This window comes from Priapulus caudatus, unplaced genomic scaffold (genome assembly GCF_000485595.1).
Source record: "Priapulus caudatus unplaced genomic scaffold, Priapulus_caudatus-5.0.1 Scaffold856, whole genome shotgun sequence".
NCBI lineage: Eukaryota > Metazoa > Priapulida > Priapulimorpha > Priapulimorphida > Priapulidae > Priapulus > Priapulus caudatus.
Window position 1 is genome coordinate 142,473 of NW_014577917.1, and position 16,745 is coordinate 159,217.

The 16,745-nt window shown below is 51.4% G+C and overlaps 2 protein-coding genes across 2 annotated transcripts in view; one reads left to right on the forward strand and one right to left on the reverse strand.

Moving 5' to 3' along the window:
* The first annotated feature begins 412 nt into the window (after positions 1-412).
* Positions 413-973, forward strand: LOC106814021. The gene has a single exon (XM_014818278.1). It carries the CDS (start codon positions 413-415, stop codon positions 971-973), a length of 561 nt encoding a protein of 186 aa, XP_014673764.1.
* A 10,223-nt stretch (positions 974-11,196) lies between these two features.
* The window catches only part of LOC106814023 (RIMS-binding protein 2-like), a 12,025-nt gene continuing 6,476 nt past the window's right edge, over positions 11,197-16,745 (reverse strand). The window contains exons 7-10 of the mRNA XM_014818280.1: positions 14,800-14,912; positions 14,246-14,389; positions 14,126-14,198; positions 11,197-11,613 (exon numbers count right to left, since the gene is read on the reverse strand). Of these exons, the coding sequence (XP_014673766.1) occupies positions 11,306-11,613; positions 14,126-14,198; positions 14,246-14,389; positions 14,800-14,912 (638 nt within the window). The 3' untranslated portion in view covers positions 11,197-11,305. The remainder of the gene's footprint in view (positions 11,614-14,125; positions 14,199-14,245; positions 14,390-14,799; positions 14,913-16,745) is intronic.

The following is a 16,745-nucleotide window of genomic DNA, read 5'->3' on the forward strand; positions in this document are numbered from 1 at the left end:
CAGCAGAGCCACTCACCAACCAAGGAGTCTTTAAGGTAATTCTAGACCACACAGCCAAATCTGATCCAATCCTTTGTGAACATTTAGAACGTGGAAAGAAGAACCAACAGTACACATCAATGACTATACAGAACCAGATCATTAGCATCACAGCGGACTGCCTGCGTGTGAAGATCTTGGCACCTCTGAAAGATGATACTGATCCTCTGAAACATGGAAAATATTTCAGTGTTATGGCTGATGAGGTGACTAATCCACGTGAAAATCAACAATCAGGGAGGCCTTCGTGGACTTTGTTTATCTGCAGAGGGCAACTGAACAAAGTATTTCCAAAGCCATCTTAAGCCTCCTCAACAAGCATGGTCTAGATATCCAAAATATGCGTGGACAGTCATACGATGGTGCTTCTGCAATGGCTGGTAGTGCAAGAAGAGCTCAAGCACTCATCAAGGAGAAGAACCCACTGGCATTATACATACATTGTCGCTCTCATGTGCTGAGCTTGGCCATTGGCAGAGCATGCGAAGTGCAAGGTATCCGCAACATGATCGAAATGATCAATGAGATCTACTTATTCTTCCATCTGACATCCAAACGCTTTCTTAAAGCTGTCCTTGAAACATATGCACCAGAAAGCCGAGTTCATAAACTCAAAGGACTCTGCAAGACAAGATGGACAGAAAAGCATGACTGCCTTAAAACCTTCCGTGCTCTGTACGAGTACATCTTCACATCCATGCATTTTGTGGTGCAACTAGGGGAGTACGGAGAGATTGAGTCATCGTGGGATTGGGATGCTGAAACTCGTACGAAGGCTCAGGGTTTCATGACGTCGCTCAGGAATGGCCGCAACATTGTAGCCCTATTCATCTTTGTCAATGGCCTTGATAGTGTGAAGGGTCTTAGCAGCAAACTCCAGAAGAGAGATGAAAATGTTGTTGCCGCCTATAGCCTCATCGACACAGCTATGTAGGGGGTGAAGAGACAGAGAACAGACTTTGATTCAGTCTGGAGAAACTGGTTCAAAGAGGCCGAAACTATGGCTACTGATGTTGGGGGAGAGATGGCTGTCCCTAGAAGATCCAAACATCAGATACACAGTGTAAATACTCCAGCTGACACAGCCAGGTATAGATCTACAATGTTATTATTATCTAAATTTATAATAACACTTTTAGATTACTGCTGTTTCAACCTCCTTGTGACGTGCCTTGAACAGAGAAGGCATTTTGATAATAATATACACTGTATCAAGCCTTGGTTGTTATTTTCCAGTGAGTACTACAAGAGAAGAGCAGGGATTCCATTTATGAACAGCTTTCTCCAGAAGCTGGACACTAGATTCTCGGCTGACAACCGAGCTGTGAAGTCTATCATGTCCCTCGTCCCTATAGTGATGGTAGGGCTAGCTGATGTCGAGTTATTGGCAGAGGAACTGCTCTTCTGGGAGAGGGATCTACCTTCCCCTCATGCCCTAAAGGTACCATATTGACACTTCTCCTTTGCGGCAATACACAACTTACATTCAATGTTTTTTACCCTGCACTGCAGTCAATGCTATTGTCCTTTCTGAAAGAACTGGTGCGCTGGAAGAGTTGCTGCATGATGCAGCAAGGCGACCTCCCTGACAACCTGATTGACACCCTGCGACTAGCAGATGTTGACCTCTATCCCAATATCAGGGAGCTAGTGTTGATTGGCTGCACTTCACCAGTAAGGTCCTGTAAGGCTGAGCGGTTATTCAGTGCCCTTAGACGTGTTAAGACATACCTGCGATCCACCATGACAGAGGAGAGGCTGGGGGGCCTTACCTTGATGGCCGTCCACTACAGCCAAGCAGCACAGCTAGACATAGAAGAGATGGTCAAGCGCTTTGTCAGGGCTTATCCAAGGCGTCTCTTCTGCAACTCCATGTTGTTTGACTAACGTCATGTAATAAACTGTTAATCAGTCACTGATGTATTTGTCATCAAAGTGAGCCCTGCCAGGCTGTATACTTTTGGCAACACGTTCATGTAATAAACTGATGGTTTTGTCAACAAGCCAATTCTGACTTGTAATCATATGAAAATGTTGCCTCAAATTGCTTCATTCTAACCCCAAATTCTCTGAAAAGATGCTCCAAAATGCAGGAGAAAACATCTAGATTTCAAAATTTTCCGGGGGGCATGCTTTACGGGTTTAATGTCCCGGAACCCCCTAGCAAGGCGTGCCTTTGGCACGCTGGAGTGTGTAGGTCAATCACCTCAGGTAAACCCCTCCTTAGATCCGCCCCTGCACTGTATAACCAAGATTTGATACGGTATATACTATACGCACGCCTTACACGCCCTACACACCTGTAGTAAACCAATGCTGATAGTGAGGACAGCTTATGAAATACAGAAGATTTACGGGTTGAAAGCATAACAAGTAAAAAAATTTAAACGTGGTGATCCGGATCCAATTAATTAATTAATAAAATTTTCAGGATACGTCAGAAATGGGGTAACTTAGAATTCATGACATTTTGGTGGTGATTCGGATCCAATTAATTAATTAATAAAATTTTCAGGATACGTCAGAAATCGGTTAACTTAGAATTGATTACATTTTGGTCGTCATCCGGATCCAATTAATTATTGAATTAATTAATTAATAAAATTTTGACAGTGAGAGAATTTAGCTGTCTTGGCGGAGGTCTGTGCTCTCCGAGTGCTCTAGTTATTCATGAAATCTTCGTAGCTTAATTGTGACTTGAACCCGGAATGCTGAGTTCTATCGTGGAGCAGGGCTTATTCTCACGTGACTCTTATAACGCCAGCAAACATCACTGGTAGCTTGGCAATCACTTAATCGATGCGTACAAATTACCTAGCAGTCTGTTAATCTAAATTAATGGCTTCTTGTTACGCATACATGACGTTAACTGGTGCCATCTGCAGTTGGAGAAAGTTGCGAATCGTATTATGCAGTGATTCTCATTTATAAAGTTGTATCAATACTATGTCGTGACAATAAACCGATAGAAGTCAGTGTGAAAAACGTGTAAATGCAAGTGATTTTAATATTTTGCTTTACTCATTACACATCACTAGTGGCAAATTACATCACGAAAGTTACGTATATCACAAGATCCCTGCCTGCTTCCTTACATCTTGCCGTCTAACATGTTTCTACAATTCACAGTCGACACTCACCGATAACAGATCACGAATGTTTATTATATCACATCTTCATTTAACTAACACACACGCGAAGTCACGTACGAACTCATGAACATATACGCACACGCGCCCACACGTGCACAAACGGACGCACGCGCACGCACGCACACCTGCGTAAACGTACGCGCGCACCTGCACGTATGCAGACGCACGCACACACGTAAACCCACCATGCGATTTGTTCACTGAGTTTTACCAACTAATGAGAATGAAACTTCGCATAGTATTTGAATAATTTACCAGCACGGAATGATATTTTTTTATTACGCAACTAGATAATAAAGAGCGAATGAAAACCCACCGTCTCTCGTCATTGTAACATGGAAACTACACACCGACATCACTAAGCAACAGCTTTAGCTGAGTTATTAAGTCAGGTCTGCATTATGAGTTGTACAACCAATCCACTCGAGCGAACAATATTCATCAGCGGGCGTTATTAGAGAGCCAGTAACTCTTTCCCCTCGATCAACACTCTGGGCTACGTCACCAGCTACGACCCGCGCACATAAAGAACCTAACACATACATGCAAATAACTCCAGCACAGACTCGCAGCACAAGCGCACGACTAACGCAAACACGCTCTACACAACTACCTGCAAAAATGTCGGTTGTGATTTACTTTGCTGTTGTTTTAGCAGCGATAGCATGGAACATGTATCTAGGTGAGTACGTTTGTAACGTCGCGTGTTTCAGTGTGTAGGCTGATTGAGCATAGAGGTTCCGCCATCAGGTGAAATCTGAATTCACTCATGTAAGTAGGTAAACGGCGCGTACCTGTGTCGGTGTTAAACCCTGTTCAGACTGCAAAATTTTATCATACATAAAACTAGTGCTGACCAGGCCCGGGTCAGATGCGCGCTAAATCGCAGCTTACAGACACCAAATGGTCCACCAGGTTACGTTTTACAGGTAGGCTGCGCATGCTCAGTTTGATCGTGTTGCGTCACACAGCGGACGGCAATGTTGAATCAAGTAATCAAGTTTTGCACACTAGAGTGACTATGCGGTCCACGCGTTGAAATATTAGCAATAGCAATAATCTGTTTTTTCGTCATCTATGCGGTATGATATCAAGTCTTTCTACGTTTTGTGTTTCGGCTTGATTCAGCTTCACTGTGCAGGCCATAGAATCGCAAGTATAAGCCAATTGAGCGATTTTAGCAACAATGGATCTCTAAACATGCTGATTTCTATGTTGGCCCCTTCCAATACCTTCTGGATAGATTCTTCTGACAAAGTTATAATCAGATTCTTTACCTGGTCGTTGTCCCAGTTACTTCTTCTATTTGCCATCATTTATGAACTACGTTTTTTTACACTACATGAGTATGAAGTAGTGAGTTGAAAATGAAAAACAGAATTGCAAGCAGAATTAGAGACACCTTATAATTTTACGATCTCCATATGCGCTCACACAATGCAGCGCGCATATGTAAATCGAAAATGTCGCCCGCGCCTGGGCTGGATTGCGCACAACGAAAATTTTGCGCCGGATAACTTAATTAGTAAGGGATAACTTAGCATGCTTTAAATGGTCGGGTCCACATCTATTCAGGCGGCGGGGGTGGGGGGTGGTGGGGGGCTGGATTGCGCACAACGAAAATTTGGCGCCGGATAACTTAATTAGTAAGAGATAACTTAGCATGCTTTAAATGGTCGGGTCCACATCTATTCAGGCGGCGGAGGTGGGGGGGGTGGTAACTTAGTGCGGAATAGGGCGTATTTAGCCTGGAATATCATATACACAGTGCAGGAAATTAGACCGGGCCTGCTCCGGAATATTTAGATGTAGGATGAAATTCGCAGTTTGTGCGGATTATTTGTATTGTACGCGTAACATTAATGCATTATCGTTCATTCTTGTTACTTGTTTACTAAGCTTACTTGAAGATATTGGTTAGTGTGCGTGTTAATTACAAAATTGATATGTTTCTATATACTTTTTACACAATATATATATATACGCAATAATTCTTTTTTACTATTTATTTATTTATTTATCATTTCATTCGCTATTTTTATTGTTTTTTTAGGAGAGGCAACAAGATTTCATTACACTGGATGCTTTGAGGACGAACGAACAGATAGTGATTTTGACACGCGCACTAAGAATGCTCCGGCACCCGCTTGACCCGCGACCGTCTGTGCGCTCACGTGCACGACGCGTGCATGGCTACATATTCATGGGTCTGGGAGGCGGAGTTAATTGTAAGTGCGGCATGGCATACGGAAAACACAGAAAGCAGCCAGACACTGGTTGTAACAAGACGTGTGCGGGTGAGGCCGCCGCGTCCGATGTTGTGGCAGCATCGCCTTGAACTCGGTGTACAGAATTTACAAATGTAAGTAGAAATACGGCCGCTTCGTGCTTGTTTTGGTTCTAGGGCAAGCAATACGGTGCTCAGTGGAGAACATTAGCATCATGTATGATATGGTAGAATCTGTCTCTGCCTTGATCGAGGCTGGCTGCCTCCGTAAATTTCTGAGTAGCGCTCTTCGCCCCGCAGCTGGCTCGTGATTATTAGACGTAATTCATTATATTTCGGTCTCTTCTTCTTCTTCTTCTTCGTTCTTCTTCGCTTACGTTGTTATGTATTATTGAATATCCTTATATAGACAACTGTGGTTGGTATGCTATTAATGTTTTCGTATGTTTCTACAATTAATTATGATGTTGCATCACAGATGTTACCTATTTGCTTCGAATGGTTTTGAGATGTTATCAAGAGCGTATAAAGAAGCGTTATACTTCTTTAAAGGCCTCTTTATACTCCTTGCCTATAACGCTCTTGAATTTATCTATCACAGCATTGGGGAAATCGGTCTTCCCACTTTGTAGGCAGCGATTATTCTACCCCAATGAGCACATCGCGTGACATTCATCTAGAGGGACGTCACACGTCAAATGAATTTCTATTCTTGCTTTCTTATACAACGATGAACGACTTTCAGCGAGATTGCTAGTTCCCAGCGACAGCCGTGGTCGCGCAGGGGACGAAGCTAACGACGGGCGTAATGTAACAGGCAGCCGGTAGTTAGGTGTGCGCCCTCGGTGTTAGCTGGTGCGGAGTTCACTGCTTGAGTTGCCATCTTCCTTGTGCGAGTCGTCTGGATTCCAGGAAGCCGTTAACAACTGCGTGCGTTATCTCCGGATCGTGGGGCAAAGCCACGGCGTTTAACCACGATTCCCACAGAAGGAAAATACTATCACCCAGAATACAGCCGGTGTGTAAATGTATCGGAAAAGGTGTACATGTTATGTATATGTATTGCTATGTATGTAGTGTATGTAGTGTATGTATGATATGTATGGTATGTACTGTTATGGTATGGTATGATATGTAGTATGTATGTAATGGTATGATGTATGTATGTATGTATGTATGTATGTATGTATTAGTATGTTGTATGTATGTATTATGAGTATGTATGTATTGTATTGTAATGTATGTATGTATTGGTTTTTTTTTAAGAAAAAATTGGTTTACGTATGTTATATATGTATGTGTTCTCTCTCCTCTCTCGTCCCCGCCCCTTCCCCCCCCCCCCCCCCCCCCCCCCCCCCCCCCCCCCCCCCCCCCCCCCCCCCCCCCCCCCCCCCCCCCCCCCCCCCCCCCCCCCCCCCCCCCCCCCCCCGCCCCCCCCCGCGCCCGCCCCCCCCCCCCCCGCCCCGCCCCCCCCCCCCGCCCCCCCCCCCCCCCCCCCCTCCCCCCCCCCCCCCCCCCCCCCCCGCCCCCCCTCCCCCCCCCCCCCCCCCCCCCCCCCCCCCCCCCCCCCCCCCCCCCCCCCCCCCCCCCCCCCCCCCCCCCCCCCCCCCCCCCCCCCCCCCCCGCCCCCCCCCCCCCCCCCCCCCCCCCCCCCCCCCCCCCCCCCCCCCCCCCCCCCCCCCCCCCCCCGCCCCCCCCCCCCCCCCCCCCCCCCCCCCCCCCCCCCGCCCCCCCCCCCCCCCCCCCGCCCCCCCCCCCCCCCCCCCCCCCCCCCCCCCCCCCCCCGCCGCGCGCCCCCCCCCCCCCCCCCGCCCCCCCCCCCCCCCCCCCCCCCCCAACCCCCCGCCCCCCCGCCCCCCCCCCCCCCCCCCCCCCCCCCCCCCCCCCCCCCCCCCCCCCCCCCCCCCCCCCCCCCCCCCGCCCCCCCCCCCGCCCCCCCCCCCCCGCCCCCCCCCCCCCCCCCCCCCCCCCCCCCCCCCCCCCCGCCCCCCCCCCCCCCCCCCCCCCCCTCGCCCCCCCCCCCTCCCCCCCCCCGCCCCCCCCCGCCCCCCCCCCCCCCCCCCCCCCCCCCCCCCCCCCGCCCCGCCCCCCCCCCGCCCCCCCCCCCCCCCCCCCCCCCGCCCCCCCCGCCCCCCCCCCCCCCCCCCGCCCCCCCCCCCCCCGCCCCCCCCCCCCCCCCACCCACCGCCCGCCCCCCCCCCCCCGCCGCCGCCCCCCCCCCCCCCCCCCCCCCCCCCCCCGCCGCCCCCCCCCCCCCCCCCCCCCCCCGCCTCCCCCCCCCCCCCCCCCCCCCCCCCCCCCCCCCCCCCCCCCCCCCCCCCCCGCCCCCCCCCCCCCCCCCCCCCCCCCCCCCCCCCCCCCCCCCCCCCCCCCCCCCCCCCCCCCCCCCCCCCCCCCCCCCCCCCCCCCCCGCCCCCCCCCCCCCCCCCCCCCCCCCCCCCCCCCCCCCGGCCCCCCTCTCGACCCCCCCCCCCCCCACCCCCCCCTCCCCCCCCCCCCCTCTGCTCTCGTCGCGGTGCTCATCTCTCTCTCTTCTCTCTCTCTTCTCCTCTCTCTCGTCGTCATCTCTCTCTCTCTCTCAGTCGTCGTTGCTCTCTCTCTCTCTGAGCGTCGTGTGTGTGTGTGTGTGTGTGTGTGTGTGTGTGGTGAGTGTGTGTGTGTGTGTGTGTGTGTGTGTGTGTGTGTGTGTGTGCTGTGTGTGGTGTGTGTGTGTGTGTGTTGTGTGTTGTGGTGTGTGGTGTGTGTGATGTTAGTGTGTGTATGTGTGTATGTGTGTTGTATGTGTGTGTGGCGCGTGTAAGTGTGTGTGTGTGTGTGTGTGTGTTGTGTGTGTGTGTGTGTTGGTGTGTGCGTGTAATGCGTATATGTGTACATTGTGTGTGGTGTGTGCGTGTTGTGTGTGTGTGTGGTGCTGTGTGTTGTGTGCCCGACGCGTGTGTGTGTGTGTGTGTGTGCCCCGCGTGTGTGCGTGCGTGGGCGTGCGTGCGTTACTTCTGTGCAACGCCTGCTTGTCTCACATTTTTCTTGACAAATGCAGACGAAGCAGAAATACCGCAGAGACGCCACCGAAGCACAGGTTACTCGTATAACGTACTACAGCCGCGGTTTGGTAAGTTTACAAATACACAGAGCGACAGAAACATCATGGCGCCAGACGCACTGCTATAACACAAGTACATTATGGGCCACCTACGGATAGCGCGGCGCACCAAAAAAATTCATTTGAATAATGATAATAAACATGAATTCTAAATATTCAAATATGCTTAGCAGTTGTACATGAGAAGCGCTTCTAGTGGCTAAGATCTACCTACTACTACTACTTGCGCCCTATGCTACACAATGAACCAACGGCTGCATGTATGTGCCACATGGCGTATATACAGATGTGCGCTTATTTGTCTGAATAGGCTGACCTGCACTTTCGTACTGAAGATAACTGACATACAGGTGGGATAAGAGGTGTGGATGGAAATCATAGGTTATCTTGTCGGGCGAGCGTACGGCCGTATGGGATTCCTCGCCTCCCCTCTTCTCTTCTCTCTCTCTGCTTTGACTGTCTCTGTCTCTTGTCTCTCGTCTCGCCGCTGCGCTCGCTCTCGTCTGCCCTCTCGTCTCTGGTCTCTCTCCATTTCTCTTCTCCTCCTCGCCCTCTCTCGCGTCTGTTCGTTCTCTCCGGGTGTCGTCTCTCTCTCTCGTTTCGTCGTCTCTCTCTGCTGTCTCTCTCTGTCTCTCTCTACTCTCTGTCCTCTTCCTACAGCATGGTGATACTATGTTTTAATAAGAATTTACTGAAGCAATCTAAATTTAAAGTAACAATAAGAATGTGTGTGGGTGGGGCAGTCTTGTGTGCGTGCATGAGCGTTTAATTGTATAGCTCGCGTGAGAGAAACAGAGAGATAGACAGAGTGTGTAAGCGGTATAGAATGAGACAACGACGAACAAGAAGTGAGCGAGAGATGAAAGGACGGGGAATGAAAGTAAGCAGGGACAATTTTATAATTAATAATGTTCCAATACAAAGACTAAACTATGTGTTTAAAAATGCGTTTTCATCCACGCCACCTACACAAGCCCCGGGCACACCTTTCTGGATCTACTCATATCTGCGCTTCTGTTATTTGCATGACGTTGTTGTTGTTGTTGTAAGGTTACGCAGCCGGCTGAAAGGTGCGATAGGATATGTTTACTCCCGGCGACTCGTCTAAATTTTAAAACATATATTTAAAAATTTACTTAGGGTCAGGGTTACGGGTTAGGGTTAGGGTTAGGTCAGGGTTAGGGTTAGGTTAGGGCACTTTTTAGGGTTTTTGGCATTCATTCTTTTAATATATTCGTAAATATATGTTAAAATTAGAAGTGCCTAGTAAACATATCCTATCGCACTTTTCAGCCGGCTGCTAAGGTTACAGGTATCAGCACGCTCTCTGGTGGAGTGAGGTCTGGTCAGACTCGTCTGTATTTTTAAACAAGTGAGCTATCCACTCATTCAGAGATTGACAAGCCGTTCTATTAGCCAATCAGCGTTGTGGTAGTGGCGTTCTAAAAACGCTGCTCGTAACTAAGTGGGCGTAAAGTGGACATTTTTGAGCGAGTGCGAGAAAAAACGGTGTTCTAACACGTACCGAGCTCTAATACAATATTCATGGGATGACATCTCTATACGAAGTGATATCCATAGTGCGATCAGTTGCTAGCTACGCGAGTGATTCTATGCAGCTGCAGCATGCTATACTTCCTACCCATGGCAAACGTTCCCCGTCTATATTACGCATGGGCAATTAAGGTCAAATCTGTGTGCGCATGCGCAACGCGCCCCGCTAGACATGCCTATGCCCATGCGTGATGTGGATGGAGGGACTTTTGTCAAGGGTGGGATGTATATCATGGTACACAGTTCCGGCAGTGGAATAGCTAGCAATCAACATTGGTTCTCGTTTCCCCCGTACGGGTATGCAATCGCGCTGGAAGTTCCTTCAGCATTGCAATTGGAAGAAATCGTATACAAACGAGTAATTTCAGCCTAGAAAATATGATCCGCGGGGGGCGTATTGACTTTCGAATCATTTATAGTTCACAGATTAATCAAACGAATTATAATGTTATCATGATGCCTAATAACGATGTAATAATAATTCATTGTTTCGGAGCAACCACTACGCGCTGAATTAACAAAAACTTGACGATACACGTGTGACGTCAGTCAATAGCAATGGGTGAATTGTAGATTCACTACTTTACATTTCTAGCATCATCGGGCAGACCCGGCATGTGAACTGTACGCGGGCGCTGTTCTGCGGCACATTAACACTGTTCTGCCTTACATTTTTATATAGTAGGAAGGAAGTGTTACAGGAATTCGTTAAAGCGTCGCGTCCCGATTGGCAAATCGAAAACCTCCTCTCGCACGGTGGTCTGCGATTCAGCTGGCAGAACGAAAATCTCTGATGATTTCTAGAGGAATAGGCGGGGGAGAGAGTTCTGGAGCGAAGGAGTGGTGACGGGAGCGTGCTGCCATCGTGCTGGAAGAGTTTACAGTCAGCGAAGGGAGGAAGCTGGAGACGAAGGTATTGAACGACTGTATGTTGCTGGTGAATCATCTCACTGGCCGTCATCGTCGTCTCAGTGCACGCGAATCATGAGAAGGACAGACAATCATGGGGTAACGCGCCCGGACACACACTGTGCACGTCCCCTCCCCCTCGCCCGAGATTTACCCTGTATGACGCAACGGCACGCCTCGAGGGGGAGGGCGCGTTGTTGGGCAGGTGGGGGATTCCGCCGAATGGCGGTGGGGGCAGTGTCCCTGGAAGCGTCGTGTCGTCATGGCAACGCGTCGGCGTTGAGTTAGTCGCGACGATTACACGTCCGTTCGGCCGCTTTCTTCTCACAGAAGAACGCACGACGCCAGCATCGTCTGTGCGCCGGTGGCGCCGCCCCCGCAGCCCGCCCTGCGCGAGGCTTTCCGCCGAAACAAGAGGAACATTCCCTGCCTCTTGCCGTCACCGGTGGCTTCCCCCGTCGCGCTCACTTCCGCCGAAACAAGGAGAATATTCCTTTCTTCTTGCCGTCGCTGGGAGAGGGACCGCCTCGCAGAGGGCTCCCCGGGTCGTCGACGAATATGACTTCCTTCTGGCAGGGCGAGCTGCTCCTGTCTAGTTTGGCGACGTTGTTCGAGTCTGGCTGCTTCAGGATCTGCAAGCGAGGCGCCGACGACGGCCGAGGTTAGCGCCATCTGGCGGCAGGGGAGTGCGCGTCGGTTCGCGCACCGGGGCACGGCGCAGGCACGCGAGAAGTCCGTCGCTGAAGCGTTCAAACTCGTGAGAATGTGACTCGAAGGTGAAATCTGGACTCAGCGTGGAGGCTTTGGGGACAGCAGGTGAGGCATCTGGCACTGCGCCAGGTAAGATCCTAGGAGGACTCAGCGGGTGAGAAAGTTGGGACTTAGGGTGAGAGCTGGGATGGCGCAGGCTGACAGGCTGAAGGAGCCTAGATAAGAGGGCTGGGGACTCCGAGCGTGAGCGTGAAGGACCTAAAGAAGTAAGAGGCTGGGGACTTATGACCAGTTGAGACTCGGCTGAGATTAGGACTAAGATTCATTCGCAGTTGAGACAGGGGACTGGGGTCTCGTGGGTCCGGTACCTCAGACTTGATTGAGACGTAGACAGAGGCAGTGTGGAGGCAGCGTCTCAGGGCAGGGTGTGGTAAGGGGGAATGGAGGCGAGGGAAGGGGAGGAGGTGGGAGGGAAGGGGAGGAGCTGGGGAGGAAAGGAGATGGGAGGCAGGGGGAGAAGGTGGGGAGGGGAGGAGAGAGGAGAGAAGAAACGGGAGAATCTGACGATGGTGAGGATATATGCATATCTTCACGGGGTTTCTCTCTGAAGCTCTCTATTCACGAACAGGAGCAGCACCGTTGTCACCAGCCAATACTTTACACCGCACTGCCGCACCATGCATCAAATCTGCGAGCCACGCATTCGCCATCATATATATACATACACATACCTATATATATATATATATATACCGATTTTGGTGGATTTCGTGGCACATGACCTGCGCAGCGAAAATCTATTGGCTGCTGAAAACGTGATGGCGCTACGCACGCGCGGCAAAATCTTAAACTAATTTTACGTTATATTTATCAACGTGCTAACTACGTCATTAGCTCAACTAAGTCCATTAGCTCTAACTAAGATCTACGAGCCTAATGCCTCGTTGCATAAAACTATGTAGCTTCTATTAGCTAAAAAAAATAGCTAGACGAAAGTACCCATCCGACGTGCCAGTGTTCACTTGTTCGCGATCGTGCTGCCACAACACCCGCGTCGAGACGAAACAATTGAACGTTGCTCGACACGCGCGGAAGCGTACTTTCGACAGGAAAAGAAGACAGACGTGCCCGCTTCGTGGTGTTAAGAAGAGAATCGGAAACAAATCCCTTACCTAGACTCGCCAGTACGGTCGGCAATCGCTTACTACTGCGACGCGCGCGCCCTCTGTCTGGCCAAGGCGTAAACAACAACGTAAATCAGACGTTCTCAGGACACTACTAACGCGTCTCACACTCGCGGGCGAGGCACTCGCTATGTGTCATAGATGCAAAGAACTGAATGAAAAATAAAAGCGTTCGTCATTCAGATTCAGGCAATTGGCGGCGGCGGCAGCGGCGGCCTGGTCGGTAGATGACGTCACGGCACGTGCAAGACGCAGCATCAGCGCATTCTTTCTCTCAACTTGCACTCTTTCTCATTCCTTTCTCTTCTCTCTCTCTTTCTCTGCTCTCTCAACTACATGCTATCTCTCTCTCTCTCTCTCGCTCTGACTCTCTCTACTCTCTCTTTCTCTCATCGCCTCTGACTCCTCTCTCTCTCTCGTCTCGACCTCTCTCTCTCTCCCTGTCTACTCGCTCTCTCTCTTTCTCTCTTGATCAATCTACTCTCGGGCATCCATCTTACTTTCTCCTCTTCTCCGTCTCTCCTTACTCTTCTCTCTCTGCTCTCTCTCTCTCTCTCCCTCTCTCTCTCTCTCTTTCTCTCGATCAATCTCTCTCTGTCTATCTATCTTTCTTTCTCTCTCTCCGTCTCCCCTTCTCTCTCTCTCTCTCTCTCATAGACCTCTCGCTAATCTCCCTCCGGTCTACTCTCTCTCTCTCTCTCTCAATCTCTCTCTCTCTACTCTCTCTCTTTTACCTCCTCTCTCCGCTCTCTCTCTCTCTCTCTCTTCTCTGTCTTTCTCTCTGCTCTCTCTACCCCTCTTCTCTCTCAATCTCCTCTCTCTATCTTTCCTCTCTACTCTCTCTCTCTCTCTCTCTCTCTCTCGATCCATCTATCACACACACACACACACACACTGACGTACTGCCTGCCAAGCATCTACCAAGAGAAAATCCGTGACCGAAAAACATTTTCCATTCCAATTCAAACTCTAACGTGCAGTAAACGAAAAAACGAACGCTAGAACCAAACTGGGCAACTGCCTGCAGACTATATGTAAGAAGCAAGAGCGAGTCACTCTCTCACTCCTTCGCTCCCTCGCTCTCTCGCTAGTAGCCGACAGGAGCGACGCAAGCATACACGTGCGTGCGCGCGCGCGTGTGCGTGCGCTGATCGCGCGTGTGTGTATTATACGAACTCATGCCTGAGATCTGATGGGAGTCGTTGTTTCTGCCCTGACCTGGTTCTTCTCACTTGCGCCGGGGACTCACTTTGGGCGCCGGCGCCCTCTGCATCGGTGCCGACGGCTGCTTCATCGCCGACGCAGGGGGCGCCACGTGCGTGCTGCCGCCGCCGCCGCTGCCGCCGCTGCCGCCCGTCGACGTGTGCACGACCTCGGCATCCGGAGGAAGTTCCTGCAGGAAGTTGGAGGGCACGAGGCCGCGGATGCCGTTGACCTCTCCCATGAAGAAGCCGTCGTCGTCGATGTCGCCGTAGACGTAGATGATGTCACCCGTGTTGAACACCAGCTCCACCTGACGGCGAAATAACGAAACGTAGGACGCCGTTTCTTTTCGGGAGGCAGTGCGGATTATTTCATCAATAGAATGTTAATATTACTTTCGATTATATGTGATGATTCGTGGTATTTAATTTTTAATATTCAATTATGTAAAATATTGGTTGATTGGGGTTTGATTCAGGCAGTAACATCACCGCTGCACAGATGTGTTTTTCTAATATGGAAACCAAGTGACTTTCTACAGCGGTGTACGAATCGAGGGGCGCCTACTATCTACTAGTTATTATTCATTATTTATTAATTGTACTCTGATGTTGGCACAGAATAAAATGAACCCGAAATTTAATTAAATAATCAATTCAACGCCGTCAATTTAATCAAGTTATGTTATAATTTAATAAAATAATATGTTTAATTTAATACCTCGGCGTCGACGTTGGGAGAGAGCTCCTGTGGATCGTAGTCGTACAGCGCCACCATGCGGCGGATGCGGACATTACTCTGTCTGTTCTCCTTCCCCGAGCCGCCGCTGTTCGCTGCGAGGCAATACACCCATAATGCATCACGACACTAACAACACACGAGCATCAGAGAATACACAGCGATGTTCGCAAACGAATTCATTTAACGATGGCGTCACCGAGGAACAAATCTAAGGCCATATACCAAGACAGCATTTCGCTTTCTATGACAGCAGCATTCTATCTATCGCTTCTATTTATAAGACACAATTAAAATTTACACCTTAATATAGAGTAATATATAGATCAATAATATAATAATATTATAATGGTGTAGTTTACTCCTCACTTGCCGCCATCCCCACACCACTACTACGCCAACTTCCCAGCTCCACACCGCCTGCGCCCTCTCTAACACCATTCACCCACCACGCTATCTCCCCAACATTCGCACACTCCAGCAGCCCCTTCCAGGCATTCTCTAACCCACTAACCCCAGCCGCCCTTCCCCGCAATCTCTAACCCACGATACCGCCAGCCAGCCTGTCCCGCATTCTCTACCAGTACCCAGCCGCACCTTATCCCGCATCTCTAACCACTACCACCAGCCCCGCTTCCCCATCTCTACACCACGTACGCCCCAGGCCCGCCGCTTCCCCATCTGCTATCGCCACTACGCTCAGCCGCCCCTCTCCACCTCTCCTACCCACATACCCCGAGCCCGCCTTAACCCAGCCATCTCTACGCCAGCTACCCCAGCGCCCCTCCTCCATCTTCTACCACTACGCGCCCAGCCCCCAATTCAGCACCGGCATGCGTCTAACCCACTACCCAGCGCCCGCCTTCCCCCATCTTCCTAACGCCAACGTACGCCAGGCCCTCCTCCGCCAGCATCTCTACCCAGCGTATCCACCAGCCCGCTTCCCGCCATGCGCCAACCGCTCCCCGCATCGCAACCCTCCCCGTACCCCCACCCTTCGCCCGCACCTCCACCTCCCCGCATGCGCCAGACGCGCTCGCCACTCACCCCAGCGCCATTCGCCGCGCACCGCAACCCTCCCCCACCCCACCGCTTGCCCACCACGCCAACCCTGCCCAGCATCCCAACCCTGTCGCCCCCTCCGAACCGCGTCCCGCCATCAAAAACACCCGCAACCCTCCCCCACCAGACCCTGTCCCCCCCATACCGTCGCGTGCCTCCTACTCACGTCGGCGTCGCGTCGGGCGGTTTCGTCGGCCGCGGCGTGCGGCGGCCGGTGGCGCCTGCCGGTTGGTCGACGTCGGGCGGCCCTTGCTGTCTCCGTTTCAGCAGGCTGCCTGGGCGACGCTGAACAGCGTCGTCTAGCTGCACCTGACGACACCATGATATAACAGTGGCAACGAGAGGCCGTCAGCTACCGCCCGTCTGCGCCGGCGGTAAGAAGCCCGTGCATGCGTTGCCTTGTTCACGCGTAGATGCTACACAGCACACCAGCACGCACGCAGAGAAAGCAGTGTGAGAGAAAGTGCTGGGCAGTGTGTGTAGCGTGTGTGATGTGTGTGTGTGTGTGTTTGTGATGTGGTTGTGTGTGGTGTGTGTGGTATGTGCGTGTATGTGTGTGTGTGTGTGTGTGTATGTGCGTGTGAGTGTGAGTGTGTGGACATGTGTGCGATGGTTGCGTGCGCGCCCCACGGTGGTGTATGTGGGCATGGTGAGTGTCGTATCGTGGTGGCGCGCCCGTGTGTTGCGGGCGCCTCATAGGAGTTGAGGAGCAGCTATTATGGAACCAGCAAGCAAGATGAATTTCAATGCTGTAAAGGGACCTGAAGTATGACGTCGCCAAATATTTGTCATATGAAGAATCTCCTATGACAAATAGTGTGCCCATAGGAGAGCGTAATATGCGTATGTCGGTATTTCGTCATACG